General features: G+C 40.5%; 1 protein-coding gene across 2 annotated transcripts in view; it reads right to left on the bottom strand.

The window, feature by feature from the left end:
* The window catches only part of LOC137654746 (uncharacterized), a 69384-nt gene that overhangs the window by 5972 nt on the left and 45269 nt on the right, over positions 1 to 18143 (bottom strand). For both annotated transcript variants that reach the window (XM_068388668.1, XM_068388667.1), the window contains 2 exons: positions 8714 to 9291; positions 4763 to 4927 (listed from right to left, as the gene is read on the bottom strand). In XM_068388668.1, coding sequence (XP_068244769.1) covers positions 4763 to 4927; positions 8714 to 9291 — 743 coding nt within the window. The remainder of the gene's footprint in view (positions 1 to 4762; positions 4928 to 8713; positions 9292 to 18143) is intronic.

Here is an 18143-nt window from a genome sequence, read left to right as displayed (position 1 = left end):
GCCACACACAGGAAAGCATTCTTGGCCACAGGCACGGGAGAGGACTCGTGGCACCAGCACGGGAGACAGCTCATGGTCATGCATGGACAGATGAGGGCCGAGTGAGCATGCGAACAGCTGAGGGATCACATGTACAGGAGAGATCTTGAGGGAGCGCATGTGCAGTAGAGCTCTAGCAGGCGGACTCGCGCACTTGGGAGTGGAAGACTGCTCAGAAGTGCGTACTGATGGCCGAAAGCATGGGAGAGCGCTCATGGGCAAGCACAAAGTAAAGCAATTGTGGGCCCACAGGAACATATAAGGGTGGACCAAGTGTGCGACCAGGTTAGGGTGCAAGCAAAAGACAGCTGTTGTGGACACGTTCACTTAAACGTAAGAAAGCACGCTCCCACAGGAAAGTGCGCACATGAACCTAATGTGATGGGTCCCATGGACTCTTGGGTCACCACTGTCTCTGGCAAGGTGAGAAATGGTAGGAGTCATGAGTATTCAACTTCTATAGATCGGTCTATGGACTTCGTCCAGAAAGGAGAAAGGAAAGGCAGAACCCATCTATCCTAACCGACAGTGTGATGAGATGAAGGTGAGGCAGAAGTGGAGGAGAATCTTGAAGTTCTTCTAAGTAGTTCAGGCCAATGACAACACTCCAACGAGAAAGAGGTCACAGGAACTCCATGAACAGATGAAACAATCAGGTGATACGTTCTTACAGCCTTTCTGTAAACAGGAAATCACTGAATAAATTGCCCTTGTGCTTCAAACTTGTTGGCCATAAAACCTTCTTCCTCCCATGGTGCCCAGATGGCTAAGGATTTCCAACCTCCTTAGGAATACGTTATCGTGGTCGTAACCAGGCAATACAAGCATAGGAATAAGCAGCATACGGGAATACTGTCTAACAAGGACAAGAATGATGATATTGACAGGGACAGGTTTGCACAGAAACCTGTCTCCCGAATACAGTTATTGGGAAGCCACTGGAAATCGCTCCTTCCTTCTAAATATACCTCGCTAATGACAAACTTCTAATAATTATCTAAAAAAAGAAAAAAAAAATTAAAAAAAAAAACAGTTGAGGGAGATGGAAATAAGTCCGCTTTATCCGGCAGCTAAAAATAAAATAAGGACTCAGTGGCAGCTTCCCTGCCGCGCAGCATTAAGTACCGCCACCTCCTTAAAGTTTTAACAGCCATATCCAGCTTCACTGAAAGCATACTCCAAATGAACGAAGAGGATTTGTATTCATGGAACAAATAAGTTACATACTACATTTGGCTTCATCAGCAAAGGCAGGTGTGGAAGTCCATGACCTACTGAAAAGTATTATAACCAGACACATGCTTTACCACCATCACACTGTGGCTCTTGGAACCTACCTGAGATTTAGCAGAACAGGACATCCCAGAGTGACCCATGGAAGGAGCCAGGAAGGTGGACAAACACTTTTCACTCTACCTGCACAGTGTGGGTACTTAATGCCCAAAATTTTAAACAATTGGTGTTTTCTTCAAGTTATTAGGGACTAAGTTGTGGGGTTATCTTTTACCACCATGCTAGATGGGCATGCCTATTTCTGACACGATGACTCATTCATATTGAGAAACACTTTAATCAAACAAGTCACATTTATTACCTCATAGTGCTGGCCTGGGGGGACGGTGATGCTATTACAAGCTGCTTTTTGTGCTGACTCACATAACACTACTATGAGATTAAACTCCTTTGATTTGTTTTCTGCTTTTTCATGCCAGTGAAGACTTGCATTTACTATTAAATAATCTTCAATCATACTGCAAAATTATTTGCGACTTTTTATTTGGTCTAAGGCAGTAAAGTAGGTTTTCCTAATTGTTAAATTGATCTAATGAACAGGAAAAATACAACATTAATGCAAACCTTTCCATCTCCCTACTAACCAACACCATTTGTTACAAAAGAAAGGAGTTACTAATTTAGGTAAAGAAAGAAAAGAGGCATATTATTAGTACTAAAAACACGTGGTATAATTTAAATCAAAACTGGTAATACAGGAGGTAAGTATTATGAAAAATAAAAATGTTTTTAAAGAAATCATGGAAAAATATGAAGAAATAAGAAAAATATTCAGTATAGTGAAGCAATGTCAATTTGTATAATTTGGCAGAAGGCATACCAACAGGCTTCTAACCTACTTTCATAGGATGTTATTTACTATATCAGCAAAATAAAAAGAAAGTAATTTTTATTTTTCTTAACTATATAAACCTGTGTTCTTTAATAAGAGTAGGTTTTCAGCAAAATTGGATACAGCTGTTGAAACCCTAATAGGAGATAGTTACTACTAGGTGGTGAGGAAGCTTTGCCCACCCGACAGGCCACTAAAAGCCCTCAACTTGACCTTCAGCCTAGGATAGACTTAAGGGGTGGTTGTAGCAGGAAGTAACACTTAAAGGACTCAGATTTGAATAGTTAAGAAAAATACAAATTATTTTTAAGATTTGTGATTTGTTCCTACACAAATACAAAGGCTTGACCTTTAATTGGAGAAACGACAGTGGAGGTCCTGTAGAGAATGGGGTTTCCCTGCTGTGTGGGACTGGAAAAGCAGCCATCAAAGTATGAGAGAGGAAGTCACTATAACCAAACTGGCTAGTTTACTAGCTTGGTAAAATCTAAGCCCTTTGGTGCCTGTACAGGAGCAAAATCTATGACTTGTCAACCTCCTAACAACCTAGGAATGAAATGCAGGTGTTGGATTAGGTGACTACCAGGCACTGATAGATTGTCAAGGAAAACCTATATCCATGTTGTCAGAGTGTATGGTTATTATGAAAATAGGCTGCATATGTAATAGTTAGTTATTACATGTTTAAAACACATAACGTAATCTGTCATTGTGGAAGAAGCAGCTAGCGTGAGATTTGCTGTAGTCAGATAAAATCATAACAGGATGTATTTTGCATCCCTCAGCAATGTAAAATTTTTCTGAAGCATAAACACAAATGCATACCGTGTGAAAGATTGTGTCGTCAACGGATGCAGGTGTCTTCCTAGACGAATGAAGTTACAATGCTGGACTTTAATTCAAGACTCAACATCTCAAACAACACATACTCAATGTGTGTTAATAACAGAAGCACACTAATACATACACTTGGCCATCCCCCTCTTCTGGGATGATAGGAAAGAAACTCCTAAACAAAACTTCCATTAATAAAAAGTTGTTAGCGGCTTCCCTACCTCTAGCATCTGATCCAGTAAATAACGAAGCAACTGTCGCATCCCAAGAAAGGCGAAGAAAGAAGGGGTTATAAGGACCAGTCTATTTACCTCTCATTCTATGCTTACATCATGACCTCTATCTTAAGTGGGGTTTATATGGTCGAACGGTTCGTCGAACCCTGTTGCCAAACTTGCTTGTCAAACGCTTTGAAGAGGTGGAGTCAGCCACAAATGCATAAGGGTTGTCGATAACGAAGCTCCGCCCATAAAAGTCAGACAAGAACAGACTTTCTTCGAACCGTTCGACAACCATATACCCTCTTCACACTTTCAAATATCACTTCAAACACTTGTCTGTTGAACCGTTTGACCATGTAAACCCGCCTTTAGACAAGATGTTTGTTGTCCTGTGAAGGACATAGGTTTGCTCTGCAATCATCTGAATTACCACCGGGCCAAGGATACTGGTATCCAGAGACCTGTGGGTATACTCCATAAGTAATGGACAGAGATGGATCTGTCATTACCAGACTCTGGTCTTCAAGAATTGTGGCAATGACAGGGTCTTCCGGAGAGTTGACAAAGATCCAACAATTATGACTTTGAGTGCATAAATCCAGGATGATCCCTGTCTCCTCACCAGTAAAGAAAGGATGTTTGCCTGACTTACAAAGCCAGAAAGAAACAGTGTTCTACGATTTTCTTCCCCCCCATTCTTTCCATGTAGGAGGAATTGTACTATCCTCCCAGAATCAGAAGGCAGTCATTCTGGTTCCCACTATTCACTTCTTGAAGTCGGAAACGTTTGGGTTCGAGATGCTGTACCCAAACTCCTGAACCAAAGTGGTGGAGATTCTTTATTCTTCAGAATGACTTGTGGCAAAGATAAAAGTCATGCCGTTTCCACAATAAGGTGATACACTCTTAAAGCCTTTCCAGGAATAAGAGAACACTGAAGGAAGAAGCCACCCTTCAGCATCACACATGGCGGCCAAAAACCCTCCTCCTTCTTCTGACTGCGCACATATATGTCTAAAAATTAGAAACTTTCTTAGAAATACGTACTCGTCACCAGGCAACACAAGAGAGGGAATAAACAGTAAACAGGAATGTTGTCGAACAGGAACAACTACGTGGATATCAGCAGAAAACTGTCACACAGCTACAAGTTATATGGAAACCACAGGAAATCTGTCCTTTCTTCTAAATATTATTCATTAACAATGATCTGCTGACACAATTACTTAAAAAGGAAATGCAAATGACTAAAACACCCAGTTGAGGGTGCTGGAAGTACATATGTACTATCTGATGGCTAAAAACAAAGTAAGGGTTCAGTAGCATGGCAGATGGGTGGGACTTCACTGCCACCAAGCAGTAACTCCTGCCTCATTAAGGTTTTAAAAGACGTATCCAGCTTTGCTGAAAGCATACTCCTCTTAAAGGACAAAGGTTTCGTTGTGTGTAGGAACAAACTTAAGTATTTTTATTAACGAAAAATAACTACCACCATTAGGGCTACAATTTACTTCATAAAAATAAAGACTGCCCATTGTTTTACCTGCCATTTTCTGATCCCTCTTCTCTGTCTCTCCGTTTTTTAACCTCTCTATCTTGTCTGACTCTAGAATGTTCTCGAGCTTCCTCTGCATCTGGATCAGGCTTTATACGTTTGTTTAAACTATACTGAACATCACCATCCTCATCCCACTTGCTTTTCACTTGCCTGCAAGGTTCACAGAGAGGATATTTTAATACTGAAACAGGAAATACCTATCACTTTCCTACCTTTCACAAATCTCATAAACATCAAAACACTACAATACAAATACTGTAAAGACAGTCGTAGCATTGTAAAGAATTTAAAACTGATTACAATGTTGACTAATGAACAACAATTCCCAAGTCTAAAAATAAATAAAACTTTCAATCTTATTAGTCCCACTGTACAGCAGGGCTGGCAGCTCAAGTCCAATTTCTGCATCTATTTTCATTTCTTTCATTTTCTTCCTCTATGTCCCAACCTATCCATATCCCTCCTCAACATATCCATCCATCTGATCCGGTGACAACCCACACTCCCCATCACTGGAATATTCTTGGCTCTCCTGATTGGTTCAACCTCCTCACTTCTTATTACATGGCCATAGTATCTCGAGACAAACTTCCCCAGCCTTATCTTTTACATTCAATATATAACACATTCTTCTTATATCTTGACTCTCCCTCCTTTCCATTAGTGATATTCCAACAATTCATTTCACCATCATCATCTCGGTTCTGGGCCCGATAATCGTCTAGTAAATCATTTTGAGTCTTAATGGCATCTTCTTGTCTTAAAAAACTCCAATTACTTCTCTCAATTTTTGCCATTCTCCCTTTATTTGCTCTCACTGCTTTCTTATTACTGCCCTCCTCTTATCATTGATCCCACATAGTTAAACTCTTTCTGTTTAGGCACTGTATCATCTTCCACTTGGATATCAACTTCATGTCCTCCTCTACTACCAATCATTAGCTTTGTCTTTCCCATGTTCATTTTCAATCTCTTCCTTTAGAGGGCTACTTTCCATGCTAAAAACCTTTCTTGTAGTTTTATTCTGTCAGCAGCAAAAATCAGTTCCCAAAATCCTTTGTTGTTCCTTAATTCTGACGATAGTGTCTATAACGACAAGGATCAAGAATCTTTTTGCTCAGACAATTAAATCATCCAACTATCTTCTTCGTCCTTAGTATTTCCTCATCCCATCATCTTTTCCAATAGTGTGTGTATTCACTCTTTGCCTAGATTTCCCAATGACTTAATCATTTTTATTGTTATCTCTGATTTTCTTGCAGCTTTATTTACTTTTCCTTTCTTTACAGCATTCTAGATTTCATTCTAAATTATGATGTTTGCTACTGGTCCTTCTACTGGAGATACATTTTCCAGTTCTTCAAACTCAATCTGTGTTTAATAGGTGTGAAATATAGTCTTTAGATCTTCTCTTGACTACTTCCTCAATTAAGGTATTTTCAATTTCATCTTTAATAAAGCCTACCTCTCCTACATCCTGCTTGACTTTTCATCACGCCTCTGCAATTCAGTACATAAACTTTTCTCTCTAGTGTACCCATCACCTCATACCACTCTCTCCTGGCTTCTCCCTTTGCAATAGCTACAATTCTCTTTGTTTCACTCTTTATCCATCTATATACCTCACTAGTTGGGTAGTAATTATCGTTTTAACACCTCCTCCTGGCTATGCTCTTTTCCTTCACAGCTGTCTGAACCTCTTGATTCCACCATGTTTCTTTTTCCTGTTATTGTTCACCACTTGTCCTTCTCCACACCTCTGTTGCTGCTGGCACCACAATCTATTTCAAACCATTCCATATATTTTCAGGCAAATCTGACATTCCATATAAATATCGCCTTTCTGACTCTTTCCTCTCTACTGAAATTTCTTGGTTTTTCATCCTTTAGCTTTCAAGTTTTGATCTTTTTATTTGTGGCTGGGACTTTTCTTTTCCTTATTACTTTTAACCTTAAATCTGCCACCACTAGTTTATATTGAGCTACAACAGATTCATTTTGAATAATCGTATAATTCATAGACATTTTCTTGTCTTCCTTTCTTTCTTGTCTTGCTTCCTAACCAAAACATAGTCAATTTGTGTCTCATTTTGTCCATCTTTACATGTTACTAGATTATTCTCCTTTTCTCAAACTGCATATTCAAGAACAACAGATTAATAGTTTCCGCTAATCATAAAATTCTTTCACATCCTTGGTTTCTTCTTGCGAGACCTCTACCTCCATGTATTCCTTCAACGCCCTCTAATCTCATCTAGTGACAACATGTCTTCAGGCAACACTAATAGTTCACTTCTTGGAACTCTTTTTATATATTCTTCTAACTTTCCTGTGAATTCTTCCCTCTCTTCACTAGACTTTTGTTAAAGGGCACATGCTAAGATGATATGCCATACTCTTATCATTCACCAACTTTAAGCCCATGAGTTCATCACTTATACGCTGAACCTCTGTGACATACTCCTGCAAATCTAGATGGAGAATAATTCCTACTCTGTTTTTCCTTGCATCTCCCATAGTAAATTTTATATCCTTCCTCAAGCTTTCCTGCACTTTCTCCTTCCATAATCTATTTGATAAGAAAAAATAACAAGAAATAAAAAGTCTTTAGCTTACCTAACTAAATTACAAATTACTGAAGTCATTTTAGTATCAGTCCCACAATACTGAATTTGTAAAATGACAATACAGTACTGTCAATTGTATGACCTGTTTAATCTGGTATATTTGTTACTTGTACATTTGCATAGAGGACCTGTTCTCTAGAGATGCATACTGTATAAAAAATGCAAAGTAATAAAAAGATTGAAGTTATATCTTCAACCATATCAAATTTAAATATAGTACTTTAACCCCCCAAAAAAGATTTTTCTACATCCAAATACTTCATTTAGCAGTGACATTTTGACTATTTCTTTTATTTTCTTCCCATGGGCAGTCTATTCCATGAAAGCTTACTACACAGCAAAAGACCTAGCCTTCTTGACTCAGTACAAGAGAAACTGAGAATACTGTATATGTAAAACATTGATAATACTTTTATGCTATTCTTAATGATGACTATATTGATTCTAATCAACTGCTGATCATTCCCATAAAATGAAACCTGAGGTGATCACCAACAGCTCTTTTCTCAGTTTTCAAATGCAATTTAAATATTTTTTTAATTATGGCTTCCAAATAAAACTATCAGCTCATATAGTTACCATTAAAATCTCTAATAAATTTACTATAGTATAAAAGAACATTTTCCAGGCGATAAATTACGATCGCTTTGGCTGTTGAATCTTTTTAAGTAAACGTATAAGAATTGCTTAATCAGACTGCTAACCTGTAAGACCTACCCCTTCCAAGCATGGCATTATAGAGAAATTACTGTATCTATGTCTGTGATGTACAGTAAGGGATTAAAATCTACATTATGACAAACACAAATAAATCACTGCACAACAAATAAAACAAAAAAAAAAAGAAACAATAAAGAAATAAGCAAGCAAATAATGATCAATATTGTTATGAGCGGGACTGGTGTTGGCACAATTAGTTTTCCTAAATCATCATGACCTTTCTACTTATTCGAACCTAAATTAAGATCTTTAATCCACCTCAGGGTGGTGCAAGGTGGACGTTATAGTGAGATTCAACAAACTGGGATGTAAACATTAACAGATGGGAGCAGTTTCTCTTTAATCCGCTACCACTGATTTGTAACTGTACCATATCTGATTTTATATCACCCTATTAAAATCCAACCTTCTACTTAATATCCACCTGATCAACAAGTAGCTAACATATGGTATAGTTACTTAAAGATGATCTTTTATTATTAGTATTGCGTATACAGATTCTGTTACTCTAAAAATGTAGCTAGGTTACAGTACTCTACAACAGTATAAAAAAATGTATCTTCTACAAACTCTAATACATATACAATACCTGCTCTCTCCTCTTTCTTTACTTCGCTTCTCCTCCTTTTTAACTCTCCTATCACCATTCTTGTCAATTTTTCTCTCCTTCTCACCCTTTTCATAGATGGGCTTTCTTTCTTCCCAATCTTCTCTTTCCTTTCTGTTATCTGTTCTTTCAAGAGAAGCTCCTCGTCTTTTTTCTTGGTACTCCTCTTCTGAACGATGGTGGCGATGGCGTCGATGTTTGTGTTTGTGCTTCCGGTGATGATGTTTACTATGCTTCCTGCTCCTGTGTTTACGCTCCTCAGACCTTTCGTGTTCTTCATCGGAAGAATCTTCATCATCATCTTTGTGTTTCACATGTTTTTTCTTTTTTCTCTTTTCTCTTTCAATATACTCAGGTTCCTCTTCAGTATCACTACGTTTCTTTTTTTCCCTCTTATATTTACTCTTTTTCTTTATATGTTTCCGCTTCCTTCCAGTACTACCACTGCTTTCTGAATCAGTACTACTTGATTCACTGCTTCCTGAAGTTTGTGAGCTTTCACTGGTTTGACTTGTATACCCATAGGTTTCCATCTTCTCTTCTCTGTATTCCTTTTTTATCTGAAAACAAATAAAATTTTTAAAGGGAATTTGTATATTTCCTAACTATACAAACCCAAATCCTTTAATAGGAGTATGCTTATGCTTACAATGAAGCTCGATACAGCTGTTAAAACCTTAACGAGGTGGCGATAGCTACCTCAGGGTGACAAGGAAGTCCCGCCCACCTGACTGGCAACGTGGCCACCACTTTGCCTTCATACAAATTACTTTTAAAATTTGTGATTTGTTCCTTAACAAATACAAATCATTGTCCTTTAATAAGAGACTTATCCTTAGGAGGGAGGGAAGTCCTTATAACCAAATTGGAAGTTCCAAGAAATTTGGTAATGTACAGGAGCAAAAGTGAAGACTCCTGTCAACCTTCCAAGGACCTGGGCATGAAGATGTTAGGTGTTAGGCTACGTCACTTCCAGAAACAGATAAGATGGTCAAGGAAATCCTATACCTATGTGGAAAATATGTTGTCAGAATATAAGGTCATTATGAAAACTTTGTTGCATCCATTTGGCTATCCTCCCCTTTTGTTTGAGATAATGGGGGAAAAACTTCTAAAAACTTATTTATAAAAAAATTTGTCAAATTATGTGGCTCCCCTACATCTAACATCTGATCCAGCAAATAACAACGAGTGACTGCTTCACACCAAGGAATGGTGAGAAAGAAGCGGTAGATGGGCTCAATGTTGACTTACATCGTGACTGCTATCTTAGATTAGGTATACAGTATCTTGTCCTGTGAAGGGAACTAAGTTTGCTACAAAATCTATTGAGTAACCATCACAAGGCCAAGGATACCAGCATCCTTGGACGGAAGAGGGTGATCGAATACCTGTCCTTGATTGGAGAGGATTCTTGCTAACAACCTTGACAGTGCGATGTGGCATTTCAGTGCTTGTACATGTGCTGAGATTGGATTTGAAGTCACCTGGTCCAACCGCTGCGACAGAGTTGGAAGATCTTGACATCTTGGAAAACTAAGTCATGGTTCGGTCTCTGAGTGTATGAATATCTTAGTCTGTGAGTAGTAGTGATAGTGTCACCAAATCTTTTCGAGAACATCCACAAGCAGGAGAGAGAAGGAAGCGACCTAAGTACTAATAAGCATTGCTCATAATCAGTCTCATGAAACCAACCAGTCGAAGCTTCAAAAGACACTGCGATAACGGTCGTCCTGTGCTTTAGTGACCTCTTTATCCTTCTCTTCTATTCAGTATGAGTGCTACGAAGGAGAAGATAACAAAAGTAGGTGAACTAAAGCAATTACCTGGACACAAAGGTAATGATCACCTGAAGAACAAGCGTAAATTCCGATTGTGTGAATCCTACTTGCATTATTCCAAATCATGTGGTTCCTGGTTGTGAGATTTTGAACAGCCTGATTCCCAATTTCGGTGGTCTATCACATGATTCCAGACTGCAGCTACCAAACGTATGGTTCCCGATCGTAGCTATCTATTGTATTTTTCTTGATTGCAGTTATCTTTTGTATGATTCCCAATCGTGGCCAATCCTGTGGGAAATGATGATCGGGGAAAACAAGTGAGAGGAGACCCATCTTACCGGTGTAGAACACAATTGAAACTTTCCTGCGAAGAAGAAACACAAAGGGAAAGAGCACAAGGAAACCTCTGAACTCGTGAAAGGAAGATCTCATAGCCTGTACAAACAATGATAATGATAATAGGTTCTTCTTCAACCAGTATCATTTACCAGGAAAACTTCAACAAAGCAGATAGGTACCAATTTTGTGACCTGAAAATCTCTTTAGAACATATGCAGTATCTAATTGTGTTATGTTGAACAAACACAGTGAAACCCATACCCAGACATACTGTACTGTATTCTCTGTGAAGGAAGCACTTCCAATACAGCACGAGAGGAGAATGTACTCGGGTTGTCCTTTGGAGTAGTTACATTCCTGGTACAGTATGTACCATACTTCCACGTGTAAATGAAGAAAGATCGGTCAGAGGCGTCCTCATCACTCGAATGGGCAAAATGATACATACCCAGTATGCACCATCTATCCAACAAGTATGTGGGGAGCAGTCCCAAAGAACATTTAGAGCAGAGTCCTTATATCATGTGCCACTCAGAGCTGGGTACAATCTTGGTACGTACTGCTACTCCTTATATAAGTGGGGGTAGATCACAGGCGACACATAGCTACGTTGATCGGACATCTTAAACAACGCCTTTTTCTTGCGATGATGAATAGCACTCAATCAAGAGTACTATATTTGGTATGGGACCAAACACCAGTGCAGAAGGAAGGGCACAGCCCCTATCCTATCGGTAAAGCATGTGATCTTCTCGTGAAAAACAGAAAACAGTTAGCTGGTAAATGAATATCTATATCACATAATGATGCTCTATCACCTCGCAAATGAGGAGCAAATTTACTGGGGACATAGTGGCGCATACCAATGTTTGTTCCTGGAAGGGCTAATTCTCAACACGTACCGCTTCTCCCTCCCGAAAGTGAGAGAGAGAAAGAGATCATCTAGGAAGGGGAAAGGAGGGTGTGGCCTTTTATTCCTACTGGCAGTGCGTATACTCGTTCTAATGAGAAAAGAGCACAGTTAGCAGGTGTGTGAACATCTGTACCACACACCAACACATATACTGTAATTGGTACCCCACTGTCTCTCCCATGGAGAGGAAAATGGTAGAAGTTGCATATTATTGACTGGTCTTCCTGAAAATTTTCAAAGATATCTATCTTGTACGGTCTCAGAGCATGGTAGAATCTCTGAAAGAATATTGTGTGTGAGGGTAGTGATCTGGTGCACGCATAGCGTTCTTGTTTTTGGGAAACCTGTGGGCGTGGATCTAGTAAGGATCCAGTGCGTTGTACATTTCCAGATGTATCAGAAGGGAACCTGTGTAAGGTGATCTAGTGAAGTCTTCTAGTATTTCTAGGACATGCTCGGGAACATAGAACTTTCAAGTCTCTGGCCTTGCTAGAAAGCAATACAAATAGGTGAGGGCACACAAGTGCACAGGAAACCATTCTTGGGAAATTGAGCACAGGAAAGAACACACGAACAGGTGCACAGGAACGAACACACAAACAGGTTAGGAAGCACTAGCCCACGCAAACATGAAAGTGCACACAGGAGAGCTCTTGTGGTGTTATGTACAAACAGAAGAGGGAGTGGATGCAAAGGAGTTCTTTGCCTCGAGTCAAGGGGATTCTTGAAGCAGAAATCTCTTTCCCACAGAGAGAGACAGTAAGAATCACACACATGCAACTCCTATTGATTGGGCTTTGGACTTTTTTTACTATAAAAGGCCCTTCTATCCTGACCTGTAGTGTGATGACAAAGGCAGAAATAGAGGAGGAACTTGAAGTTCTCCTTCTAAGTCGTTCAGGCCGATGATTATGCTCCAACAGAAAAGAAATCACCTGAACTCTATGATTCAGATGATACAACACTGAAAGAGCTGCCCTTGTACTTCACACTCGTTGGCCGTAAAACTTTCTTCCACTGACGCTGTACATCAAAGAATACCAACAGCCTTAGGAAAATTTTTTTATCGTCGTCATCAGGCCACACAAGCGAGAGAATAAACGGCCAATAGATATGGTATTTAGCTGGAACAAGAATGTTAATACTGCCACAAAACTGGCAAATAGCTACATTTATTGGGAAACCACTGGAAATCTGTTCTGCCTTCTAAATATCCCTTGCTGACAACGATCTGCTGCCACAACTGTCCCTCCTTCTAAATATCCCTTGCTAACGACGATCTGTTAAAAAATCCGTTCTTCCTTCTAAATATCCCTTGCTGATGACAATCTACTAACACAATTATCTAAAAGAAATAAAAAAAGATTAAAACAGCCAGTTGAGGGCACCGGTAGTACGTTAGTACTATCCAGCGGGTGAAAACAAAGTGAGGGCTTAGTGACCTGTCAGGTGGTCGGGGCTTCCCTGCCACCTATCTGTAACTACTGTACTACACCCCCCCCTTGTTAAAGTTTTAGCAGCCATATCCAGCTTTGCTTAAAGCACACTCCTGTTAAAAGATGAGGATTTGTACTTGTATAGAAACAAATATATATTGATTAGGAGAGTGTACAAACTGTACAGAGCACTGTACTGTACTATTACATGGATGTACAGTACTGCCCCATAAAAATGGCGACCAAAGAAAATGCTCGAGGTGATCCTAGAGCAAGTGTACATCACTATTATACTGTATATCCCTGCACCATACACACTGCTATGTAACATCCGTAATTAATTTTTTGGTAAAAAATTGTTGAATAATCTCCACTTCTGGTCATACCCTACACATCAGTTCAAGACAAACATATTATCATGCCTAAGTTTCTCTGGTGACTCTCTTTATTACCGTACTCAATGAAAACTGGTAAAGCAGACTGCTTAAATAAGATTCTATTGGATGCCTTCAATCAACATAGCACAGTATACCTATACAGTACTGTACATACCGTACACACAATATAGTACAACCCCACAACAGCATGAGCTATACGCAGTTAACAGCCAGAAACGTCTAGTGATGTTAATAATTTTTGAGAATATTCAATTTAAATTTGAAAACATCTAGCATACAGTATAATAAATATCAAGATTTTTTAAATGTCAAAGATCATTACTAAATAATTTAAGAAACACTTGTCTATCTGCTGTCAGAAACAAAGTATCCAGGTAATATGTCCCACTCACCTTCAATGCAATACTTCTTTTGCTTAGTATACTTGCAATATCACTTAACTTTATTACAAATCTAGCTTTCTAAGGTACAACTATGATATTTCATAACAAATGAAACTTGCTTCTGTCTACAGAAAACCTCAAATAAATTGAACAGCCAATTTCCTTACTTATGATTATGCAACCTACAGCCCACTGATCATGCCAAAACTACAGTATAAATACATCAGGAAAAATTATCTTTTTAAAGTAATTTGTATTTTTCCTAATTATGCAAAACTCAGCCCTTTAATAGTAGTATGATTCAGCGAAGGGTAAGCCCCACCCAACTGTCAAGTGGAGCAACCCTAACTTTGCCCTTTAACCTATGATTCGCGGGGTGGTTGATGCATGCCTTGTAATTTAAAAAAACTCAGGTTTGTATGGATAGGAGAAAAAAAAATCACTTTAAAACATTTGTGATTTGTTCCTAAATGAATACAAACCATGATCCTTTGACAGGAGACTCATCCTTAGTTATCTGTTATTAAAAGGAGGTGATTTACCTGTAGAGGCTCGGTTATGAAACGGGTGGAACATTTCAGATACTTGGGATTTACTATAGGTCGGGAGGGAGGATGCAAGGCTGAAAGTAAGATTAGGATAAAAGCAGCTTGGGGGAAGTGGAGGGAGGTAGCGGGAGTGTTATGTGATAAGAGAATGCCAATCAAAACTTGAAGTCAAGATTTATAGTACAGTAATAAGAACAGTGTTAATGTACAGTTTGGATCGGAAACTTGGGCTCAAAGACAAAATGAGGAAGCAAAGCGTGAGAGAACAGAGATGAGAATGCCAAGGTGGATTATGGGAATACCACTGCTTGAAAGATTGGATAATGATGAAATATGACAAATTCATAGATAATTTGCATTTTTCCTAACTATACAAACCTTAGCTATTTAATAGGGGTATTACTTTCGGTGTAGCTGAAATGACGAGCCATTAATTTTTAACGAGGGTTTACTACCCACACCGCTAGTTAGCGGGGGTAAGGGAGGGTAGCTTGCTACCCCTCCCCTCTCACACACCTGTGCTTGAGCTCACTGCTTGGAGGTAGGACTTCAAGGGGGATAGGGCTGGCGGGCAAGTTTGGTTGAATAGCTAAGGTTTGTATAGTTAGGAAAAATGTTATTTTTATTAATAAAATAAATTTTTGAATATACTTACCCGATAATCATGTAGCTGTCAACTCCGTTGCCCGACAGAATTCTATGGAGGGATACGCCAGCTATCACAATACTAGAAGGGGGTGTATTTACCAGCGCCACCTGTGGCCAGGTACTCAAGTACTTCTTGTTGACACCTCCTCAATTATTCCTCGGTCCACTGGTTCTCTATGGGGAGGAAGGGAGGGTCGATTAAATCATGATTATCGGGTAAGTATATTCAAAAATTTATTTTATTAATAAAAATAACATTTTTCAATATTAAACTTACCCGATAATCATGTAGCTGATTCACACCCAGGGGGGTGGGTGAAAACCAGTGTACAAGATTAAAGGATAGCTAAGTATCCCATATTTCATATAATCAGTTATCCACAATAACAATGAAATAATAAGTACCTGGTAAGGAAGTCGACTTGAACCGTTACTCTGCCTTTAATAAGATCGTCTTCCTTACTGAGCGCAGCGTTCCTCTTGGGAGGCTGAATCAACTCAAAGGTGCTAAAGTATACAGGGCTGCAACCCATACTAAAGGACCTCATCACAACCTTTAACCTTGGCGCTTCTCAAGAAAGAATTGACCACCCGTCAACAAGGATGTGGAAGGCTTCTTAGCCGACCGTACAACCCATAAAAAGTATTCAAGAGAAAGGTTAAAAAGTTATGGGATTATGGGAATGTAGTGGCTGAGCCCTCGCCTACTACTGCATTCGTTGCTACGAATGGACCCAGGGTGTAGCAGTACTCGTAAAGAGACTGGACATCTTTGAGATAGAATGATGCGAACACTGACTTGTTTCTCCAATAGGTTGCATCCATAACACTCTGCAGAGAACGGTTCTGTTTGAAGGCCACTGAAGTAGCCACAGCTCTCACTTCATGTGTCCTTACCTTCAGCAAAGCAAGGTCTTCTTCCTTCAGATGAGAATTTGCTTCTCTAATCAGAAGCCTGATGTAGTAAGAAACTGAGTTCTTAGACATTGGTAGAGAAGGCTTCTTGATAGCACACCATAAGGCTTCTGATTGTCCTCGTGATGGTTTTGACCTTCTTAGATAGTACTTAAGAGCTCTAACTGGGCAAAGTACTCTCTCCAGTTCGTTCCCCACCATGTTGGACAGGCTTGGGATCTCGAACGACTTAGGCCAAGGACGGGAAGGAAGCTCGTTTTTAGCCAAAAAACCGAGCTGCAAGGAACATGTAGCCGTTTCAGATGTGAAACCTATGTTCCTGCTGAAGGCGTGGATCTCACTTACTCTTTTACCTGTTGCTAAGCACACGAGGAAAAGAGTTTTTAATGTGAGGTCCTTAAAAGAGGCTGATTGGAGCGGTTCAAATCCTGATGACATTAGGAACCTTAGGACCACGTCTAGATTCCAGCCTGGAGTGGACAACCGACGTTCCTTTGAGGTCTCAAAAGACCTAAGGAGGTCCTGTAGATCTTTGTTGGAGGAAAGATCCAAGCCTCTGTGGCGGAAAACCGCTGCCAACAAACTTCTGTAACCCTTGATCGTAGGAGCTGATAGGGATCTTACGTTCCTTAGATGTAACAGGAAGTCAGCAATCTGGGTTACATTGGTACTGGTTGAGGAAAACTGCATTGGCCTTGCACCAGCTTCGGAAGACTTCCCATTAAGACTGATAGACTCTGAGAGTGGATGTCGTCCTTGCTCTGGCAATCGCTCTGGCTGCCTCCTTCGAAAAGCCTCTAGCTCTTGAGAGTCTTTCGATAGTCTGAAGGCAGTCAGACGAAGAGCGTGGAGGTTGGGTGTACCTTCTTTACGTGAGGTTGACGCAGAAGGTCCACTCTAGGAGGAAGAGTCCTGGGAACGTCGACCAGCCATTGCAGTACCTCAGTGAACCATTCTCTCGCGGGCCAGAGGGGAGCAACCAACGTCAGCCGTGTCCCTTTGTGAGAGGCGAACTTCTGAAGTACCCTGTTGACAATCTTGAACGGCGGGAATGCATACAGGTTGAGATGGGACCAATCCAGCAGAAAGGCATCCACGCGAACTGCTGCTGGGTCTGGAATCGGAGAACAATACAAGAGGAGCCTCTTGGTCATCGAGGTAGCGAATAGATCTATGGTTGGCTGACCCCACAGGGCCCAAAGTCTGCTGCAAACATTCTTGTGAAGGGTCCACTCTGTGGGGAAGACCTGACCCTTCCGGCTGAGGCGATCTGCCATGACATTCATATCGCCCTGAATGAGCCTCGTTACCAGCGTGAGCTTTCGATCTTTTGACCAAATGAGGAGGTCCCTTGCGATCTCGAACAACTTCCTCGAATGAGTCCCTCCCTGCTTGGAGATGTAAGCCAAGGCTGTGGTGTAGTCGGAGTTCACCTCCACCACCTTGTTAAGCTGGAGGGACTTGAAGTTTATCAAGGCCAAATGAACTGCCAACAACTCCTTGCAATAGATGTGAAGTGTCCTTTGCTCCTGATTCCATGTTCCCGAGCATTCCTGTCCGTCCAGTGTCGCACCCCAGCCCGTGTCCGATGCGTCCGAGAAGAGACGGTGGTCGGAGGTCTGAACAGCCAAAGGTAGACCTTCCTTGAGAAGAATGCTGTTCTTCCACCACGTTAGAGTAGACCTCATCTCTTCGGAAACAGGAACTGAGCCCGTCTCTAGCGTCATGTCCTTTATCCAGTGAGCAGCTAGATGATACTGAAGGGGGCGGAGGTGGAGTCTCCCTAACTCGATGAACAGGGCCAGCGATGAAAGTGTCCCTGTTAGACTCATCCACTGCCTGACAAAGCATCGGTTCCTTCTCAGCATGCTCTGGATGCATTCTAGGGCTTGGAAGATCCTTGGGGCCGACGGACAAGTCCGAAAAGCTCGACTCTGAAGATCCATACCCAAGGAGACAATGGTCTGGGATGGAACGAGCTGAGACTCCTCAAAATTGACCAGGAGGCCCAGTTCCTTGGTCAGATCCATAGTCCATTTGAAAATCTC

The sequence above is a fragment of the Palaemon carinicauda genome, chromosome 15 (assembly GCF_036898095.1).
Source record: "Palaemon carinicauda isolate YSFRI2023 chromosome 15, ASM3689809v2, whole genome shotgun sequence".
NCBI lineage: Eukaryota > Metazoa > Arthropoda > Malacostraca > Decapoda > Palaemonidae > Palaemon > Palaemon carinicauda.
Note: the sequence above shows the minus strand (reverse complement) of the source record. Positions and strands in the feature narration are given on the sequence as shown.